Genomic DNA, 19,862 nt, shown 5'->3' with positions numbered 1-19,862 from the left:
TTATGTGTTATATCCTGCATGTTTCATGTCTATTATCACATTAAGTGTTTATTATCAGTTAAGGGAAACAAATTTGCGAGAAAAGAAGAGAAAGCCATTTATAATTGGCATTGAATTTATTTTTTGGAGGGGTGAGGAAATAAAGATAATTTATTTTGTAGTAAAACGTACCAATGATAATATTAATGAATATCTAAATAGTTTTTAAATAATATTTTCCTTTTATAGGATACTTTTTAGTTGAAGAAAACGCTTTGTGATTGTTTCGAACTTCATCCACTTTTCAGGTTAATATTAGTTAATGTCCCATAATGGGAATTTTTTGTGAATTTTCTGCTGTTAAGCATAATGTATCTCTATGATGGATTGTCTTTGGAAAATTCACAAAGTATTTTGTTTTGTCGTACTATGTACTAAAAGACTGACAAAGATTATGTCATTTTAAAAAAATCGTTAAGTATTTGTTCTCCTATCTGTTGAGTAGTCTGAAACTTTTAATTATTTAAACAAAATTATAGGAAGATGATAATATATCACGTTTTACAGGTTATAGGATTTTTCCAGCGAACTGGAAGATGGAGCGAACAAGTTTAGGTTTTTCTAACTTTTAAAGTTTTTTAAAAATAGCAACAACACATTTATTAGTATTTGTTTGTTAAAGTGACTTCTAGCAACTTTCTGTGGAACTCATATTAAGGAATTGAGAATCTTCAACGATTTCTTCATATTTATCTTGTTAGGTTTAGCTATAAATACCTCATGTAGTTTACAAGGAATCGATCAATAATTAAAATAATTGAATTAATTAACATTTATTAACTATGTTATATTTCAATGAATTTAAGAGTTGAGAAAGAACTGAATTATAATTGTGGATAGAGTTTTTGTCATTCTGCTTCAAGAAACAAAATGCTTTGTTGTTGATGGGCATAATTATAATACTAATATCCAAATTTATTGAAATACCTAATGTAATGTGAAAGTAATGATCAGTACTTCATATATGTATATATCTATGTATGTAATCAAAATAATTTTGTTGACTGATTTTGATTTTACTATCTCAAAATAATAAAAAAATAACCAACATGTTCGTTTAAGAATTATAACAAACATCATGGTATTCGTTATTGTTCACTAAGCGATACTAAATGCCAGCACGTTGAGGACGTAAATTATTTTGGGTTTTCTATCTTTAATGTAGATAAAATGTTGACCATTTGATTTTATTGTTCAATTTCAGTTTAAAAGTTTTTTTTTTGCATTTGTAGCCTACATAAGCTTTCTCCTATTACGCAGTTTATGTAATTAGTTAATAAAATATAGATATAAGAAACTGAGCATATCTTACCATGAAGTCATAAGAGGGAATATTACTTTTATTTCTTATAATTAACGTGTACAAAAAGTGTCATATAATTTGAAGAACATTAACCAAGCCTTTGCTTATGTTGTTCAGCGTCAACGGTATACTTTACGAGCTGTTGCTTTAGACAAAGGAAAACCACAAAATAAGGCAACAGTGGATTTAACTATAGAAGTTGTAAACAGAAACAGCAATCCTCCAGTGTGGGACCAACCAGTTTATGGCCCAATTACAATAAAGGAGAACATTGGGCTTGGAGAAGTGGTCACTAGTATTAAAGCGAAGTGAGTTAAGTTTCATTAAATCTTACTCAACTACATGGTTACTAAAGTCTAAGTCAGATAAACTTTGTAACTAAACGACATAGTTTTCTAGTATATCAAATCCAAGGCAGTTGTAGTGAATTACGTTTCTTTCGGAAATGCGACTAAATCATTACCAATACCAAAGCTTGGTGAATTGTATTTCACAAACTTTTACTTGGGAAAACGACTGTGTGGTAAAAAAGTGTTCAAGTAACGTATTTTTTTACATTGTAGTTCGTCTGCTAAAGTATTTTTTCAGTAACGACACTCTACAAGTTGTTGTTATGGTTTATTGTTTGCATGTATTTAAGCGGACGTGTGATTTTTGTTTTTGTTTTGTTTGTATTTTTGCCCAAAACTACACGAGGGCTATTTGTGATAACCGTCTCCAGCTTATTAGTGTAATACTGGAGAGAAAGCAGTTAGTCATTACCATCCACCGCCAATTTTACCAACGAATAACGGGATTGCTTGTACATTATCATAATGCCCCCATGGCTCAAAGGTCGAGTACTTATGGTGTAACGGAGACTCGAACCCCCCACTTTCAGATCACTAGTAAAGCACTCTAACCACCTGGCCCTGCCGGACCAAGGGTGTGATACTAACTCTAGGTTTCAGATGTTATTAAATATGAAAACCAAGTGAATTCTTATTCAATTTAATATACCTAACTTCGTACGGTACAACTCGCTGTAGGTGTTTGGGCGTAGAGAGACGGTTACCACTATTTCTACTTAGTTATACGAGTCACAGCAAGTGTTTTTGGACGTAAAGAAACGATTAGTAATATCGCTGTTTGGTAATACGTGTAGCAGCAGGTACTTTGACGTAGAAAAATGATACTGGTGTTAGCGATCGATTGTCTATACTGATTTAAAAGGTTTTTATCGGAAAAGGTAATATTTAATGTTTATTTGTTTTTGAATTTCGCGCAAAGCTACACGAGAGCCGTCCCTAATTGGTAGGAAAAGACTAGAGGGAAGACAGCTAGTAATCACCATCTACCGCCAGCTCTTGGGCTACTCTTTTACCAAAAAATACTAAGATTGACCATTACATTATAACGTGTGTGTGTGTGTTTTCTTATAGCAAAGCCACATCGAGCTATCGACTGAGTCCACCAAGGGGAATCGAACTCCTGATTTTAGCGTTGTAAATCCGTAGACTTACCGCTGTACCAGCGGGGAAAAAAACTATAATGTACCGACGGTTAAAAGGGCGAGCATGTTTAGGGAGTAGGGGTATTCGAACTAGCGACTCTTAGATTGCGAGTGAAGCATCCTAATCACCTGCCATGCCAATATTTAAAGTAAATACGCAGCAAGTAATTTCATTCGCTAATGAGCACAGATAGTTAAGTTGCTTTGTGCCAGTAAATGCCCAACAACTAATAATTCACTAATAATATTGCGTTAATAATTTTTGATTAAAAGCAAGCTAGCTAATAGATTAAGACGACAAAGTAACTTATAAAGTAATTAAGCCAATTATATTAAACAAACTGACCAAAAGCACATAATGTCGTAAATCAACAGGCATGAAATATTAACAATAATGATAATAACACATTTATCATTATTCATAAGCTAAGTGCTTTAACTGTTAGGGATATTTCCATTTGTATTCTAATAATACATCACGAGATTTGTCCAGTGTCATATATTTATCATTCAAACAACATAGTGTTCTTGGGCCTTAAAGACAGTTTCGAACAACCTTTTATGTATAGTTTATACATTTTATAAACTTATTAAATTCTCACAAATAAAATATTAAAGCCATTCACGAGTAATCTTGATAATAAGCCTACATCAGGATAAATTAATAGGTTCTTCATCGTTGAATTTTTGAAAACATGTTCGAGAATGCACGAGATTCGACAAATTATGTACTTGTTCATATAAAAATTAAAATAAATAAATAAATTTCTGTAGATGGCACGCTCTTTTTAAACATTTTCTGTGCATATACGTTAATCGCCAGATTTTACTTTGATACTACTTGTTGCAATGTCTACATAAGTTCCATACTTAAAAAAAAAAACCACAAAGCGCAGTGGATTTAGTCCGAGGTTATCAGAAAATACAGGTATTACATTTAAAGCCGTTCTCGTAAAAACAGTTACATCTTGTCATAATATCTGAGAAAAACTACATTACTTACTCTTCAGAACGGAAAGTAAACATTCTTATTCTGTACATTTTTATGGTCAAACTTACATCTGAGAAACACTGCAGACCTATACAGGAAAGGATTATGGAATATATAATAGATGTTAATATCAACCTTTTGGTTCAAACTACGATTCTTTGGTTTGTTTTGAATTTCATGCTAAGCTACACGAGAGCTATCTGCACTAGCCGTCCCTAATTTAGCAGTGTAAGACTAGAGGGAAAGCAGGTAGTCATCACCACCCACCGCCAACTCTTGGGCTACTCTTTCTACCAACGAATAGTGGGATTAACCGTCACATTATAACGCCTCCAGAGTTGGAAGGGCGATCATGTTTAGTGCGACGAGGATTCGAACCCGCGACCCTCAGATTACGGGTCAAACACCGTAACCATCTGGCCATGCGAGACCCTACGATTCTTGCCACTGTAACGGACATATCCATAATATCACTTTATCTACAGAAATAGTTTCCAAAACTTTTAACTTTGTTAATATAATAGAAAAGTATCTAGATAACAGCCCTGAATCCAACAAAGTCAAACATTGTGTCGATTAATTGAACCTAATGCACAGTTTTTCACGTTTAAAATAAGTATTCTATCTAGCGGACACTGTTATTTATTTATTTATTTTTTCTCCGATCCGCAGAATAATCATAATTATTGAAATTTCGTGTTTTCTTGAACGTGTTTTGAAAACTAATTTTCTTTCCAACAACGAAAATGTATTTCATTAATTAATACCTGACAAAGATCTATGTTGAAACAAGTTGTGGTTATAGAAATAATTTACTCCTGATATTTTAGGTTAACAAAACTTATTAACTTTCTGCAAAAGGTTTTTAAAACAATTATTTCAGTCCTAAATCAATATATTTAGTTTTCTAACAAAATCAACTTTAAAAAAATTAAATAAGTGGATATTTGAAATACATTTTGAAATAACGTCACCATTAAATTGTTCGAACCTTATAAAGTAGAAACTGTAATAACTATGCCGTTAGAATACTAACTTTCATTAATTAATTTACTAAAATATTTATTCAGTATAATTGTTTGGTTTGTTTTGAGTTTCGCACAAAGCTACACTAGGGCTATCTTCGCTAGCTGTCCTACTCTTTTACCAACAAATAGTGGGATTCGACAATCACATTATAACGCTCCCACGGCTGAAAGGGTGAGCATGTTTGGTATGACGGGGATTTGAACCCGCGACCCTTGGATTACGAGTCCAGTACCTGGCCATTCAGTATAATAGCTGTATAACAAGATATTAAAATTGTCTGTTTTTATATATTCTTTCTGATGTTTTTATAAGTCCTTACTCAGGTACAACTAGTAAGTTTATCATTTTACCAAGAACATTGATTTGACTTTGAAAACAAAGCTGGAGAACTTATTTGCTAGAGTTTTCTTTAAAACTCTCGTTACAGGTGTAGTTTAAAAAAACAATTTTTCAAGCGAAGAATATAGGTTCTCTACTTTAAAGTATTGTAATAATTTATAAATAATTTCGACAGTTGTAAACCTTGGTTTTAACACACAACAGGACAGGTTTACTGTATCCTTTCGAGAGCTAGTAGCACGTTTTGTAGTTGAAAGTTATCTCCAAACCTAAATCGCAGCTTGCTAAAATAGTTGACACGTTTTTGAAACTGTCCATTCTGTTAAAATACTTTTGTTTAACTTACTTTTCCAGATCAAGATATGATATTAAATTATAACATGTATACCAGTGAGGGAATTTTTTAACCATTTTACTCGCTTTTCTGTTGTCATTATAAATAGTCAATGAAGTTTTCCTGAACAAGAGATTTACTTGCTACCATTTAAAATGGTTTGTTGATTCTATAGCTTCACCAGTAATCCTTTTGGAGACAGGTCACACCTTGCTAGCATGAACACAGTGATGACTACCACTCACTCGATAACAAACGTTCTGTTATGTCCACATTCCTGTCTTTGATTCTTTTTATATAAATAAAAATTATATAATAACTTATATGCATTTAGTTTTTGTTTTGTTACTAGGATTATGTTCTTAATTTCGATGTTACTAAAATTTAAAACTTAATTTTGTTTACCTTGTACAATCGTTTGTCATATGTAACAGTATATCAAACATATTGAATTTTTATATTGACGTACAAGGGAAGAAACTTTGCAAGGACTTTCGTATTGTTCTTTCTTGTTTTTTAATATATTTTTAGTGTAGCATCAATAGGTGTTACTGACTCAACGTTTTATTCACAAATAAATATGTTTAAAAAACTCCTCTAAACCACTACGTTTCACTGGGTTTACCTTCTCTCTCGTGCTAATAAAAATATTTTTAGATTCAAATGTTTTTCCTATAGTTTACTGAAATGTTGTTGATTTTTTAGATCAGGTATTCCGGATGAACCAACTGTTTTTTACACACTGATGAAGGGAAGTAATGAGCAAACAAACAGCAAAGATACGTTCTATCTTACACCCAGACAAGATAGTAACGGAGACATGTGGACTGACATCAAAGTTAACCATCCTCTAGACTACGAAAAACTTCAGCAATACAATCTGACTATAAGAGTTCAGGTGAGTGAAAAACAGAAACTGTACTGTTATCAAATGATTTCATCAGCAGAGTTTGACTATAAAAGTTCAGGTTACTGAAGACTAGAAGTGTCATAAAGTTGATTTTGAATCATATTCACAGATAAAGGAACTCAATGATTGTACTGAAACCTCACTCCCTCTTACCGGCGAATAAAGTTAGGCGTAGCTGTGCTTATGAGATATCGACATCTAGCTCTGTCTTGCACTGCACGCCACCTAGATACAATTCTAAGATAAAGATGAGTAGAAATCTCTGTCAACAATCCATATTTGTCTGGGTCTTCTCTGATGTCATTTTCACCGTAGTGAGGGTCTTACAATAACTGCCTTGACCACACACATATGTTACATGTTGTTAGCAGATCTGAAGGTGAGCCCAAGGAAATTGTATGCTTCAGAAACAGGGAGCATACTGTTTCTGTTGCAAGTTTCTATGCTGTAATAAGGTGATTATTGGAGGTACATAGACATCAGTGACAGTCGTCATTCAAACAATATTGAATAGTTTTGATAGCTTGGAATAATTGACTTGTAACATCAAGAAGTTAATCGCTCCATCTGTTACAAGCTTCTGCATGTCATCCTATATTTAACGCTGGAACTCCAACTCTTTTTTGCCAATAAAATATAGATGATAGTTGAGACAGGTGGACGAATCAACAATATCAAAGTTTTCCTACTTATTTTAGGTTATCGTTTTCAGAGCTTAGTGATAGGTAACTGAATTTTTCTTATGAACCAGGTTATATCAAGGTCAAAACAGAGAGCTTATCCTTAATGATATTTAGGAATAGTGTTAGAATTTCAAACATTTCGAACAAAAGCGTTACATTATCAGTCTAATCCAAATTAGTGTACACTACGTCGCGATGGGTAACACCTTGAAACTTCTTTGCAACGTGCTGGAAAGTCCATGAGAAAAAAATTATAGACCTGGGATATTATGGATCCTTGATGTATTCCACTGGAAATCTCTAAAGAACCAGAGCATTGCAAATCAGCGTTGATACAGTTGATATTATCAATACACAGAACTATGTTGGAAAACAATACTTTAAAAAACAATCAGAGGATTGCTATCTCCATGGAATCGAAGGCTGCTTTGAAATCTGCACAGACTATTCAAAGTATCTTTTGGTTTGAATGACAATATTTAGTATCGCAAGATAATCCACAATACTATCAGCATATGTCTTATCAGCTTTCCAGTTGTTCCAGTTACTTACAAACTATCTAGAGAAATAAGAAAGACATTTGCATCTAGTATTAGCGGATAAGGTTTATTTTGATTGACTGTACGAAAATCTTAAAATATTATACTAAAACATTAGCTGTCAGAAATACTATTGAAAAGAAAATGGATAAAGCTATAGTTGTTATACAAATTATTTCCCTATACAGTCTGTGATAACGGTTAAGACGTTTCTTCCTCTATTGAAAATCTCTTAACAACTTGTAACAAAATATTGAACAAATTTTAAAGCACAGCTGGTACGAAACACAAATGGCTGTATTAGCAGTGTCTCTTGGCGTTCTGATCAGGAGAATACACAGTTTGAATTGTGAAAGGGTATCTCATGTTTCTTCGCATAATAATAATTTTGATAATTATTAAGACAAAGTTGAATATAATTTTTATAACAAAAAACTGTTCTCGTCCTTTATGAGTGAGAGAGAGCATGGGTTTTCTTTCCCTAATGGTCGTCAAGTCTATGTTTCATTTTCAAATTCTATTTCATTTGTCATTTCAGAAATCACAACCTATTTCAAGATTTAGGTGAATGACTATTTCTTTAAATGCTTAAAAAGGATTTCTATATTGATATTTTGCCTTATGATCTTTCATTGCTGCATAATGACAACTTCACAAATTTTCAGTCACCAAAAAGCACGTTATCCTACTAGTCTCTAACGGTATGCGATAAAGGATACTTAGAAAAGTAGCAAGAGCTTTGGTTTACCAACTTAAGATTTTTCTAAGACTTTAATATTAAATTCTGCTTCATCTTAATCGTTCTATGTTTTATTATAAATTGTTATTATTTTACTGATATAATAATCACTCACAATGTCTTCCTATAGCAAGATCACGATATACTTTGTAAAACAGAGTGTGATATTTTTGAAAGTGTGTTCTGAAGACCAAACATTAATTAATTTACTAGGAATGTCCTAGAAATTTACAAATAATTAATTTTAAGCTCTAGTAAATTGACATTTTAAAATTAATTAGTGCAATAAAGACAATGGATTAGCTATTTTTCATAATGCTTATGAAAATTTAAACATCTTCCTGCTCAATATAAGTTAAAATTAGCCGAAGTCAGTAAATTAATGAAGCTAAAAATTAATAAATTAATAATAATTAATAAATGGCAGATAGTTTTACCGGCTAGACCATGATTAAAAATATAAAACATCACAAATATGTGAATATAAGACCAATAAAGCTTATTATGTCTGTTTTTGTGTTTTACTGAATTTCGTGAAAAACTACTCAAGAGCTATCTAAGCTAGCCTTTCTTAAATTTGAAATGTTTGTTTGTTTTGGAATTTCGCACAAAGCTACTCGAGGGCTATCTGTGTTAGCCGTCCCTAATTTAGCAGTGTATGACTAGAGGGAAAGCAGCTAGTCATCACCACCCACCGCCAACTCTTGAGCTACTCTTTTACAAACGAATAGTGGGATTGGCCGTCACATTATAACGTCCCCACGGTTGAAAGGGCGAGCATGTTTGGTGCAAACGCGATGCGAACCCGCGCCCCTCAGATTACGAGTCGCACGCCTTAACACGCTTGGCCATGCAGGGCCAAATTTGAAATGATAGACTAGAAAGAAGGTAAATAGTTAATATCACTCACCGCCAATTTTTGGTCCATTTTTTTAAACCAACGAATAGTAGGATTTTAACGGGTATCCACGGGTAAATTGACGAACGTTTTGGGTGAAGAAATTCACACCTGGGACCCGCAGATTGCGAGTGGTGTACTTTCGTGTATTGTACCCATATTAAAGAGCTGATATGATCAGGTGGTTAGGGCGTTTAACTCTCAATCTGAGGGGCGCTGTTTTTACTCCTTGTCCTCCCAAACATGCTTGCACGTTCTGTTGTGGAGGCGTGACACCGTGACGGTCAACACAACTTTTCTTAAAAGTGTAGCTCAAGAGTTGACGGTGAGTGATTACAACTAAATATCTTCTCTCTATTCTTTCACTGCTAAATTATGGACAGCTTGCGCAGGTAATCCTCATGTGACTTTATAAAAATGTCTCTGGAGTTGTTTACGAGCTAAAGAAAATAATTAAAAACATTTAAGTTCTCATCTGAAATTAAGTGAGTCCGAAATACGTTTTTTAATTTGTTTGAATTTGGCACAAAGCTACACGAGGGCTATCTGCTCTAGCCGTCCCTAACTTAGCAGTGTAAGACTAGAGGGAAAGCACTTCGTCATCACCACCCACCGTCAACTCTTTGGCTATTCTTTTACTAACAAATAGTAGGATTAATCGTCACATTATAACGCCCCTATGGCTGAAAGGGCGAGCATGTTTGGTGTGATGGGAATTCGAACCCGCGACCCTCATATTACGAGTCGAGTACCTTAACCACCTGGCCATGCCGGGCCCTTTAATTTGATTCGAATAAATTCTTGTTCAAGCATTGTTTTGTTGAATATAAAGTCATTTAAGAGACAAGAACAAATATTAAAACTGATGCCAAAGTTGACGAACTCTTTAGTTGATTATATGAATTCAGCTATTCCTCGTAGGATCATATAAGTTGCAATGTTTAAAAGCAAATCCAATTAATACAATCATTGTAATTGAAAAGAAACTAACTTGATTTCCACATTTAAGTATAATGAGGCAGAGCAACAAATATAATTGTGTTAAAGATGGTCATACAGTTTCGATTGTAAAAACTGAATAGTCCAAATTATTCTGTCTTTCAGAACACATTCAGGTTATTGGATGGGACCGTATTATTGTGATTACATGTCAGTTAATATGAGAATCAAACTAAGCTGTATATGCTTGTGTGTATGAATGTATGTATTAATATACTTACATCCAATGAAAACAAAACCACTCTTTGTACTAAAACTTTATGTTTGTGAAGAAAGCATGGTATCATAACTTATTATATGGCACGACACACTGCATAACCACTCGGTACACATTATTTTACGTCATAGTCTTCGTTACACTCCCATGTTCATATAGAATACAGTAAAGATCTTATTTTATAGACTGACATGTAATCTTGACAGTTGTTATCAACTTGGTTTGTGAATGTACGATTTTGAATTAAAAACAATGTGCAGATAGTCGTGTTCTAGACAAAAAACAAACAAAACAGTTGGTCTTGGTGACCAAATAACTTTGAAATCTGTGAACAGAAATAGTCTTTACTCAGATTCAAACATAACCGTAAAATAATTATTCTTTCATCTGTAGATTATTCTTTATTACATTTTATTCTCAAATACTGAGCAAAATATGTGTTATGAAAATAGGATAAGTAAACTTATTCAGTCTTGTCCAATATTAATAGCTTAAGATAGAAAAAAGTTTAGTAGTTATATAATTGATGTAACTTGTATTTAATTATTAATTAAATGTATTGAGCATTTGATTATTAATTAAATCATTGAGTATTTAATTATTAATTCAGTGTACTTTGGTGAATTTTATTAGTTAAACTCTAGCTCTCAGTCTGTTTCATGTATATATGTTTTGTAGAATAATGGAAGAAACGTCATGGCATCAGAATGTACAGTTTTTATCACTCTTGAAGACGTTAACGATGAAATACCTTTATTTATTGAAACGGAACAAGAAACGGTATTAGAAGGCATGCCTCCAATGACTAAAGTGACCACTGTGACTGCTGTTGATAAGGACGGGACATATCCAAATAATAAGGTATTAATTTCTATTATACCCAAAATCGGCGTAGAACGCGATAATATATTTTTTGTTATTACACTTCATAAAAGTTTCAATGGAGATATAGATTTTACTGAATTTCAAGGAATTCGTTTTAAGATTGAAAATTTTCTATTATAATTCATTTGAAATTGTTATTACATAATTTGAATTTGTAATCGTAAAATATCTTCTGCTAGGTAATATTTCGACTGATTTTTTTTCAATGTATGCTATTTTATTTTTATTACTGTGGACTCAGCGGATAGCCCGATGTGGCTTTGCTGTCAGAGAATAATTTTTTTAAAACTTTGTGCTGCCATCTATTGATAATGTTGAGAGTTTTTGCTTTATTTTTACAGATGGCAGATGGCTTGTACGTTATGCTTAGGGTTAACGTATAAAGTATTTCAAGATCATTTAAATACAATAGTTATTTTAAGCACAGTTGAACTGTATATGAGCAGAAAAAAACGTGTGATTCATAAAAACTAAAATACAAAAACAACATCATTTTTATCCAATCTAGCAAGATTCTGTTTCTGGCAATTTTAAGATCTCTTTGAAACAGTTTCTGTATTCAGGACTGATTTTTAGTGGTTGATCGAAGGAGCGTTGAATGACCACATTGAAATACAAGCAACCAGTCTACAGGATTTTTAATTTTTTTTCTTTCACGAAATGAAATTTGATATCTGAATTATTTTGACAGCAGTAGCAGCACAATAAAATTCGCCGTACGAAACTTACGAACTTTAAATTTGTTTTTTGAATTTTGCGCAAAGATACACGAGGGCTACCTGCGCTAGCCGTCTCTTATTTAGCAGTGTAAGACTAGAGGGAAGGTAACTAGTTATCACCACCCACCGCCAACTCTTGGGCTACTCTTTTACCAAGGAATAGTGGGATTGAACGTTACATTATAACGCCCCACGGCTGAAAGGGCAAGCATGTTTGGTGCAACCGGGATTCAAACCCACGAACCTTAGATTACGAGTCGAACGCCTTAACCCACCTGGCCATGCTGGGCCACTTTAAAGTAAGTTTAACAATTTGAAAATTTATATAATGTTTCAAATAGGCCATTTTCCAACATACCAAGAGGACTGTTAATTTTAATTAATATGAAATGCGTCTGAAAGTTTCAGATTAGCTGTGTGAATAAGAGAATGACTCGTAAATCCTTATTAAGTGGAATTATTGCGACTGTAAAAATTATTAAGCGAAGGATTTTTAACAGTTTTTACAGTCCATCTGTCTTTTATTGGCATTTAATTGTAATATAAATTTCTGCGCTTTACGGATGTTTCCAGGTTTATTACAAAATCGAAGAGGGCGATGATGAATATTTCAGCATTGACAAAGAATCAGGTGTTATTTATACGAAAATTGAATTCGATCGAGAAGTGAAGCAGGCCTATGCTATTAAGGTTTCTGCTGAAGATGGAGCTCTCTCAGATCGACCTCACGAGAAATTTGGCACGCCCAAGCCAAATAAAGGTAAGGACTTTGGATAATATTTATTAGTACCTGGTTTATCTTAAAATTACTTGCACATCGATGCTGTGCAAAACAAGTATTGCATCTTAAATGTGTTTTTTATTAACGATGGATTTAATAGATGACCTTCGCTTTGTCATTACTAATACAGGCCTGCGATGGTTTTACTGCCTTGAAATTGTTCATGTTTTACGGTGGTTCCTATACGCTGAATCCTAAACTGATATATATCGTCCTTCATCACGTATGGATTTTTGACAAAATTTCATAACCAAATACATGAAAGAAAGACCACAACACGTAGTTTTGAAACCAAAAGACGTAGATTTCACATACAAAATTCAGGATGAATGATGATGCGTATTCGTTACATCAATGTTCTTCTATTTTCTTCAGTTAATAGAAAAATGTATATTATTTTTGAAATCTACGTAGCTGAAATATTGAAAATCCGTTATTAAAACCAACACAACTTCAAGAAGTTTCAATTCGTAGAATTTTGTAATGTTTCGTAAACACGTACCAACAGCTAATATGTCTCATCAGTACACATACACACGATTTCCATGAATTGGGTAAATATGTATTAGCCAAGTCTAGAAAGGAGATTTAATTATGTTCCTGCTACTGAGCTTATCATTGAAGAATATTCATTAATAAATTTAATGTGTGACGTTTTTCACACGCCTATATTAACTATCAAAATGAAACTTTGACAACACTGACTCACTTAATCTGCTACTACGACTGAATATTTAAGCTCTAGTTGTAAAGGACACATTAAAAATACATTCTTTTAGGTTCAAAGTAATTCTTTATTAATGAGCAGGTAAAAATAAGTAACAGTCCAGAAAGGAAAGTAGATGACCATGTTATTATTTATCTGTCACAAACGTTGTTGTCAGATAACCTATTGTTCGCCATTTAAAGCAATGATTCATTACGTAACAATCCAAGGAAACTGAATAACACAATGCATTCGTACACCTATGCACCTTTCTACACGTTCTATAACGCATATGGACTTTTTCAAATCATTTTCCAATATAGTATCATATCTTTCTGCTAGAGACCTCCAACGTCGCTGGTAAGTAGTATTGTCTCAAGTTCACACGGTTACATTTCCTCTGGGTCTTGTGTTGTACGAGCAAGTTTATTTCTATCAGTGCCAAAAGTCACCTGCAATTTTAAAAATAAGGAAAACATTAATTACAGCAGGCAGTAAGTTGGTACAGATAACAAAGTAATTACACAAAAATAATTATTTTGTCTAGAATTTCTACTTTCTCATCTTGTGGTCTGTAGCATCCTTTCTTATCCTCCTGTTTTATTTAACGTACTGCGGATGCATACAGTATTTGGTAGAGCTAGAAATGAACTTTAAAGTGTGATTAGTGTATGGAGATATTGCTATCGATTGGTGAAATTTAAGCTCTTGGTTGTAGTTCTGTGCCTTTTGGGATTGGTTGAAACGTTCAAGAACGTTTGTTATAAAAGCCAAGTAAAAGAAAGGTGAAATTTTAAGCTATAACAAATATTTGTTCCAGTTAAATATGGAACAAAATTTTGTTAGTTCCTTTTGCAGTTTTGTTTTGTGAGCTGTGAAGTGATTGACTATTGTATTATACAGTTACCTACTAATGTTGCTGTCATATAATATTGACCAGTTTTATGTTTTTGTATGTTACAGTACTCAGTTTAAAACAAAACAACTGATCAAGAACTTTAGGAAAGACTGCTTATATTATATTTGAAATACAGAAGAGGACCAACTGTAATTAATACAATTAATTGGAACATGAGTGATATTTTTGACTAAATATTTTTCTTACTCATTAGGGATCTTGTAGTCAATAGTCACGACCCACAAACAAGTTGATACATGTAACATTTATCTAATTGTCTTTAAAACGTCGATGGGGCCAAGAACCATCGGTATTTCTAGGATTAAACATTTTTATCACAAACAAAGTGTAACCATGTGCTATAATATTTAATCCCATAAAAATAACACAAGAAAGTAATGCACATTAAAGGGTGTGAAATAAGGAAAATTATCAATAATATTTGTTTAAAGACTGATTTTTAATGTTACTAATCATGTGTGTTATAAATACACAGTAAAATATCATCTAAGAACTGGGTGATTGACGTATTAAAAATGAGCCACACCTGACATCCACAAGTTCTTCAGAGTAGATAGAAGCTACTAATACAAGTCGTTGTTATCGGTTTTACATGCTTTTAGTTATTATTCCACATTTTGCTTTAATTTTCCTGAAAGAGGGCCGAAGACCGCTTGGAGGGATCACCTGTTATAATGATTTACACCACCATACAGTAGTGTATTGTCTGCCAGTCAGTCAGTGGATATTAAAATGACGTCACATAAAGGACGTTTAACGTTCCTGTTTGTACTATCCAGAAGTCGATAAAACGTGTGTATGTTGTGAATCACGAGAAGAATTACGTGCTCTGTAGCCTACAACACAGTATGACTACTAACGTCAAAAACAAGAAAGAAGAACATATTTTGCTATTAGCGTGTTTTTATTTACTCTTGAAACGGAACAATCTCAGGGAATATGCACCAGTTTTAAGTTGCTTTATTTATTTCAAGTGTGCATCTTTATTATATAACTGTAACTTAGTAGAAAGAGCAAAGTTTTTCTTTTATCTAGAACTACAAAGAGTATACCTCTTGTAGTATGCATAAGCTACAAAGACATCACTTTAACAAATGATGTTGAGCTTAATAACAGGATAGAATACAAGAAATATCACTAATCAACTTAGTATAAATACTACTTAGAATATTTCTATCTGATCTTTTTAATTGTGAGATACATTTTGTGATCCATTTGATTTTCTTTTGTTTGCTTGGTATAAAACGTGTAATAACCAACATCCTTAGTCCAATTGAGCGTTAAGTAGGGACGTCTTAAATTCCAGCCTCAGCGCAAGCGCATCTCTTTCGGTGGCTTTCTGTTTCAACTACTACTTTTCTGATTTTAGATATTTTCCTTTTCTTTTATTTGGGAAATTATCTTTGCACATTAAGGTAAAATCATATACACAGTGGGGAAACAATATCTAGTTTGAAAGTGTATTATGTGTAATAGATACAAACAATCTGGAGATACACGGCTTCAAAATATGTAATAACTAATTTTTTTATTTAATTTACCTTTTATCTTTAAATAATTACAATACTTTAGTTTAGTTATGTACATCTGTACATCTTCAAAATAATTGTCTTCTTGTTTTAAACGAACTTGGGAAAAAAAAACTTAAACGTAAACCACTTAAACAGCTTCTATCATGTAATAATATTTTAGTACTAGCCTATTTTCTCGCAATATTTTGATAAATTAATAACTCTGACATAACAAAAATGTAAAAAGGACATAGTAAAAATACGTTCCGCTTTTTTAGTAATTCAGACATTTGACAGAACAGCGTGAACGGTGAATGGTGCACACTTTCTTCGAGATATGACTGATTTTAGTTTCTGATGTACATGAATCCAAAAGGACAAACATTAAAAACATTGCTTCTACTAGCTATAAATTTTGCAGATTTAAAAACAAGAAAGTCGAAGCGAAGTAGTTGTAGTTGTACATTTCCAGTTATTCCATCGCATCAGAAGACACCTGTTTTTGGTTTTTTCCATTATATTATATCGACTGCAAAAACCGAGATGACTTAAATAACATTAAAGACGTTCTATTTTGTTTTGTTCTTGCTGATTAAATCAGACCTTCCTCAATAAATGAGTAGGTATGAGGTGGACAAGATCAGTTCACACACCTAATTTGTGTTAAAGTGCTGTACGAAAGTATAAAAATAAATTTACATATAGACGTAGACCAAGAAACAATAGCTTAACATTTTCATCTTATTTTGTTTTCAGATCTGCTCAACAAAAATGACCATCTAAAGCGATTATAATATGGAATGTTTCTTAATATCTTATAATGCTGTTTTCTGTTTGGTTTGTTTTGAATTTTGAGCTACGCTACACGAGGGCTATCTGCATTAGCCATTTATAATTTAGCATTGTTAGACTACAGGGAAGGTAGCAAGTCATCACCACCCACCGCCAACTCTTGGGCTACTCTTTTACCAAGGAATAGTGGGATTGACCGTCACATTATAACGCCCCCACGACTGAAAGGGCGAGCATGTTTGATGTGACGGGAATTCGAACCCACGACCTTTATATTACGAGTCGTGTGCCTTAAGCACCCGGCCATGCTGGGCCGTGTTTTCTGTTAAAAAAGTAAACAAAAATCTATCAAATGTTAGGAAAAATTATGCCACTCTCGAGATTATTATTTATTATAATACTGAATCATATTCAAAGAATAGCGAAATTATAGTGTTGAATAAAAATATTGTACTTTGGTGGGCCAACGATAGGTCTACAGACTAACAATGCGAAAATCTTTTTTTTTATATATTCATATTATTATTACCATTATGAAATGTTTGAGCAGAGTGAATGGTTTGATACCCACATATGTTACAAATAATATCCTGTAAGTTTTTCGATTGTATAAGATGCAGTGTAAATAAAATAAAATATGTCCCTATCATAACAACGCATATGTGAAAGTACAATTCAAGTGATGTTATTCATATACAGAAGCAAAATTCCAAAATATTTACTTCATGACGTGCATTATAAAGAAATCAAAAGACTTCAGATTTTTATTTTATTATGTTTCCCAACACGTGTCTTAAAAGTAAACAATTCCCCACTAAGATATGTAAAAGTTTAAAATTTAATGAATAATAAATTAAAATGAAGCTAATAAAAAACTACTGAAATGAAGCTAAAGATATGTTCGAACTTAGATTCACTAGAAGATACGCTTTCAAGACATGTATATAGAAACAAGACATTTATAAACAATATTGATATTTGCATCTACAAAAAGAAAAGTGTAAAATGGATTTATTTGATAATTAAATTTTCGTTGTTTCTTGTATACTTAAAATTATATTTCAAAAAATAAAACAATCACATTATTTCATTCTTAAGAGGAGTGACAAAAATATGTTTCGTCATTATGGAAAATTTTATAATATTATAATACTGTCATTTTCAGTCGATTATTACTTGATATTATGTACGTTACGTATTTTGAGTGAATGGAAATAAAGAAGATTTAGGTTAATATAAACATTTTTTATGATAATTTGTCGAGAAAATAAGATAATTTTTGTCAGTATGTTACGTATTATAATTTATTTCGGACGAGTCTCCAATTTAATATGTTACCAACGTTAACGTAACACTATCTCAAACAACTGGAAGTTTTAATTTTAATTTATAAGTTAATTAAATGTTAAATTTATGATATTTGCCAACAAGACTGATACACACAATTTGCTTTTTTTATCACAAATATATTTTAATATACGAACGAGAAAACAAGAAAATTTATAATAACGGTTGTTACTAATACTTATTATAAACGATGGTATATATACAGGAGTTTTACAAACTTACAGACAATACTGAGTCTTATATCCGGTATAGAACTGAATTTTTTATCGGTGATCCAAGTCCATGACGAACAAATTAATTTCGAGTTGATATTTTTGCACCTCATTAGTCCTTGTTTGGCTTAACGATGCTTACTGAAGAAGATATTTTATGTCATCGTAGAAATTCTAACGCCCAAAGTAATTCACTGAAGTTGAACACTTTGTAACATTCTAAATCTATAAACGTTTCTGGTAAATTTTGTAGTTTTCTGATTAATAGACTTTAATCAAAATTATAACTTCCTAGGCCTATAGCGTACTGACTGTAACTAACCAATAATAACACTATGTACCACAAATTTTGTTCCTGAATAGTATGTGTATTTCTTAATTGCTTATGTTGTAAAAGTACAAAAAATGGCTATTATTCTCTTCAAACTTTGCTTTTGTGACCTGGATTATGAAATTTAGAAATTAACCTATTTTCTATGTTAAAACGGGCAAATTTGCACATTTTCATTTGCATAACGTCTGAATAAAACAACATATGAATCAAGATGTACATGTATTTATACTAAAGTTATACAAAATTGTTTAGAAGTGAGTAGTTTTTGCGACATTTTCACGTATCAGCCCTCAAATATAGTTTACCATCATGTTTTCGTTATATGCTCCCAGGTCACAAAAGCGAAGTTTAAAGAGAAAATTAGGTTTTTCCATTTACTTTAGGGATAAGCAATTGGGAAATAACACTTTCTGCCCAGGAACAAAAAAAGTAAAAATTTTCTTACGTATTGTAATCTCTTGTCTCTCGGCGCGTCGGTTTTTATACAGTTTATACAGTTCCTCGAAGTTTCAACAATGTTTGGAAACGCGCCAACGTTTTTGTAAAACAAATACTGTTGCTTCTCACTTTCAAGAATCTTCTACAAATTCCGAAAACAGGTGGGACTTGCGCAATACTCAGTCAAGAATATACGTCACATGCAAAAAGAAAACTAAACAGAAACAAGTGTAGGCACTAAAATAAATGTATATTGGTAAATCTGTTACAAATAAAATTTAACAACTTTACGAGAGGTGTTTAATTTCCACAAATTTGGAAAGCTTAAAACATTTTGGGACAGAAACTAGTAGGAAATCTATTGTAGAAATATTATCTGTTGGAAAGACCTAATGTTGGTGGAATTTATAAAATTGTGAAATCACATAGTGATATTTTATAAATAATTTCAAAATATTTTATTTTTGTTTAAATTTAAAAGCTATTTTAAAGATCATAATAATTCTGTAGAAAATGTATTTTAAAAATGATCCAAAAACATTTATTTGAGTTTAAACGTTGTTTATATTCAAATATTCCATGTTAATACAGCTTAATATCTGCAACGTTATATTCATATTGTCACAAGTTTCTTGTAGCATTATAGATTTAGCATTAAAATTGTTATAAATTAATGCCTTTCGTCAACTGAAATTTTCAGGTTCCA

General features: G+C 32.2%; 1 protein-coding gene across 1 annotated transcript in view; it reads left to right on the top strand.

Annotated features, from left to right (window-relative positions):
- Positions 1-19,862, top strand: part of LOC143256763 (neural-cadherin-like) — a 325,327-nt gene that overhangs the window by 121,823 nt on the left and 183,642 nt on the right. The window contains exons 11-14 of the mRNA XM_076514416.1: positions 1,460-1,650; positions 6,233-6,425; positions 11,191-11,373; positions 12,690-12,876. Coding sequence (XP_076370531.1) covers positions 1,460-1,650; positions 6,233-6,425; positions 11,191-11,373; positions 12,690-12,876 — 754 coding nt within the window. The remainder of the gene's footprint in view (positions 1-1,459; positions 1,651-6,232; positions 6,426-11,190; positions 11,374-12,689; positions 12,877-19,862) is intronic.

Source organism: Tachypleus tridentatus, chromosome 7, assembly GCF_004210375.1.
Source record: "Tachypleus tridentatus isolate NWPU-2018 chromosome 7, ASM421037v1, whole genome shotgun sequence".
Classification (NCBI taxonomy): Eukaryota; Metazoa; Arthropoda; class Merostomata; order Xiphosura; family Limulidae; genus Tachypleus; species Tachypleus tridentatus.
This window is presented reverse-complemented; position numbering and strand designations above follow the sequence as displayed.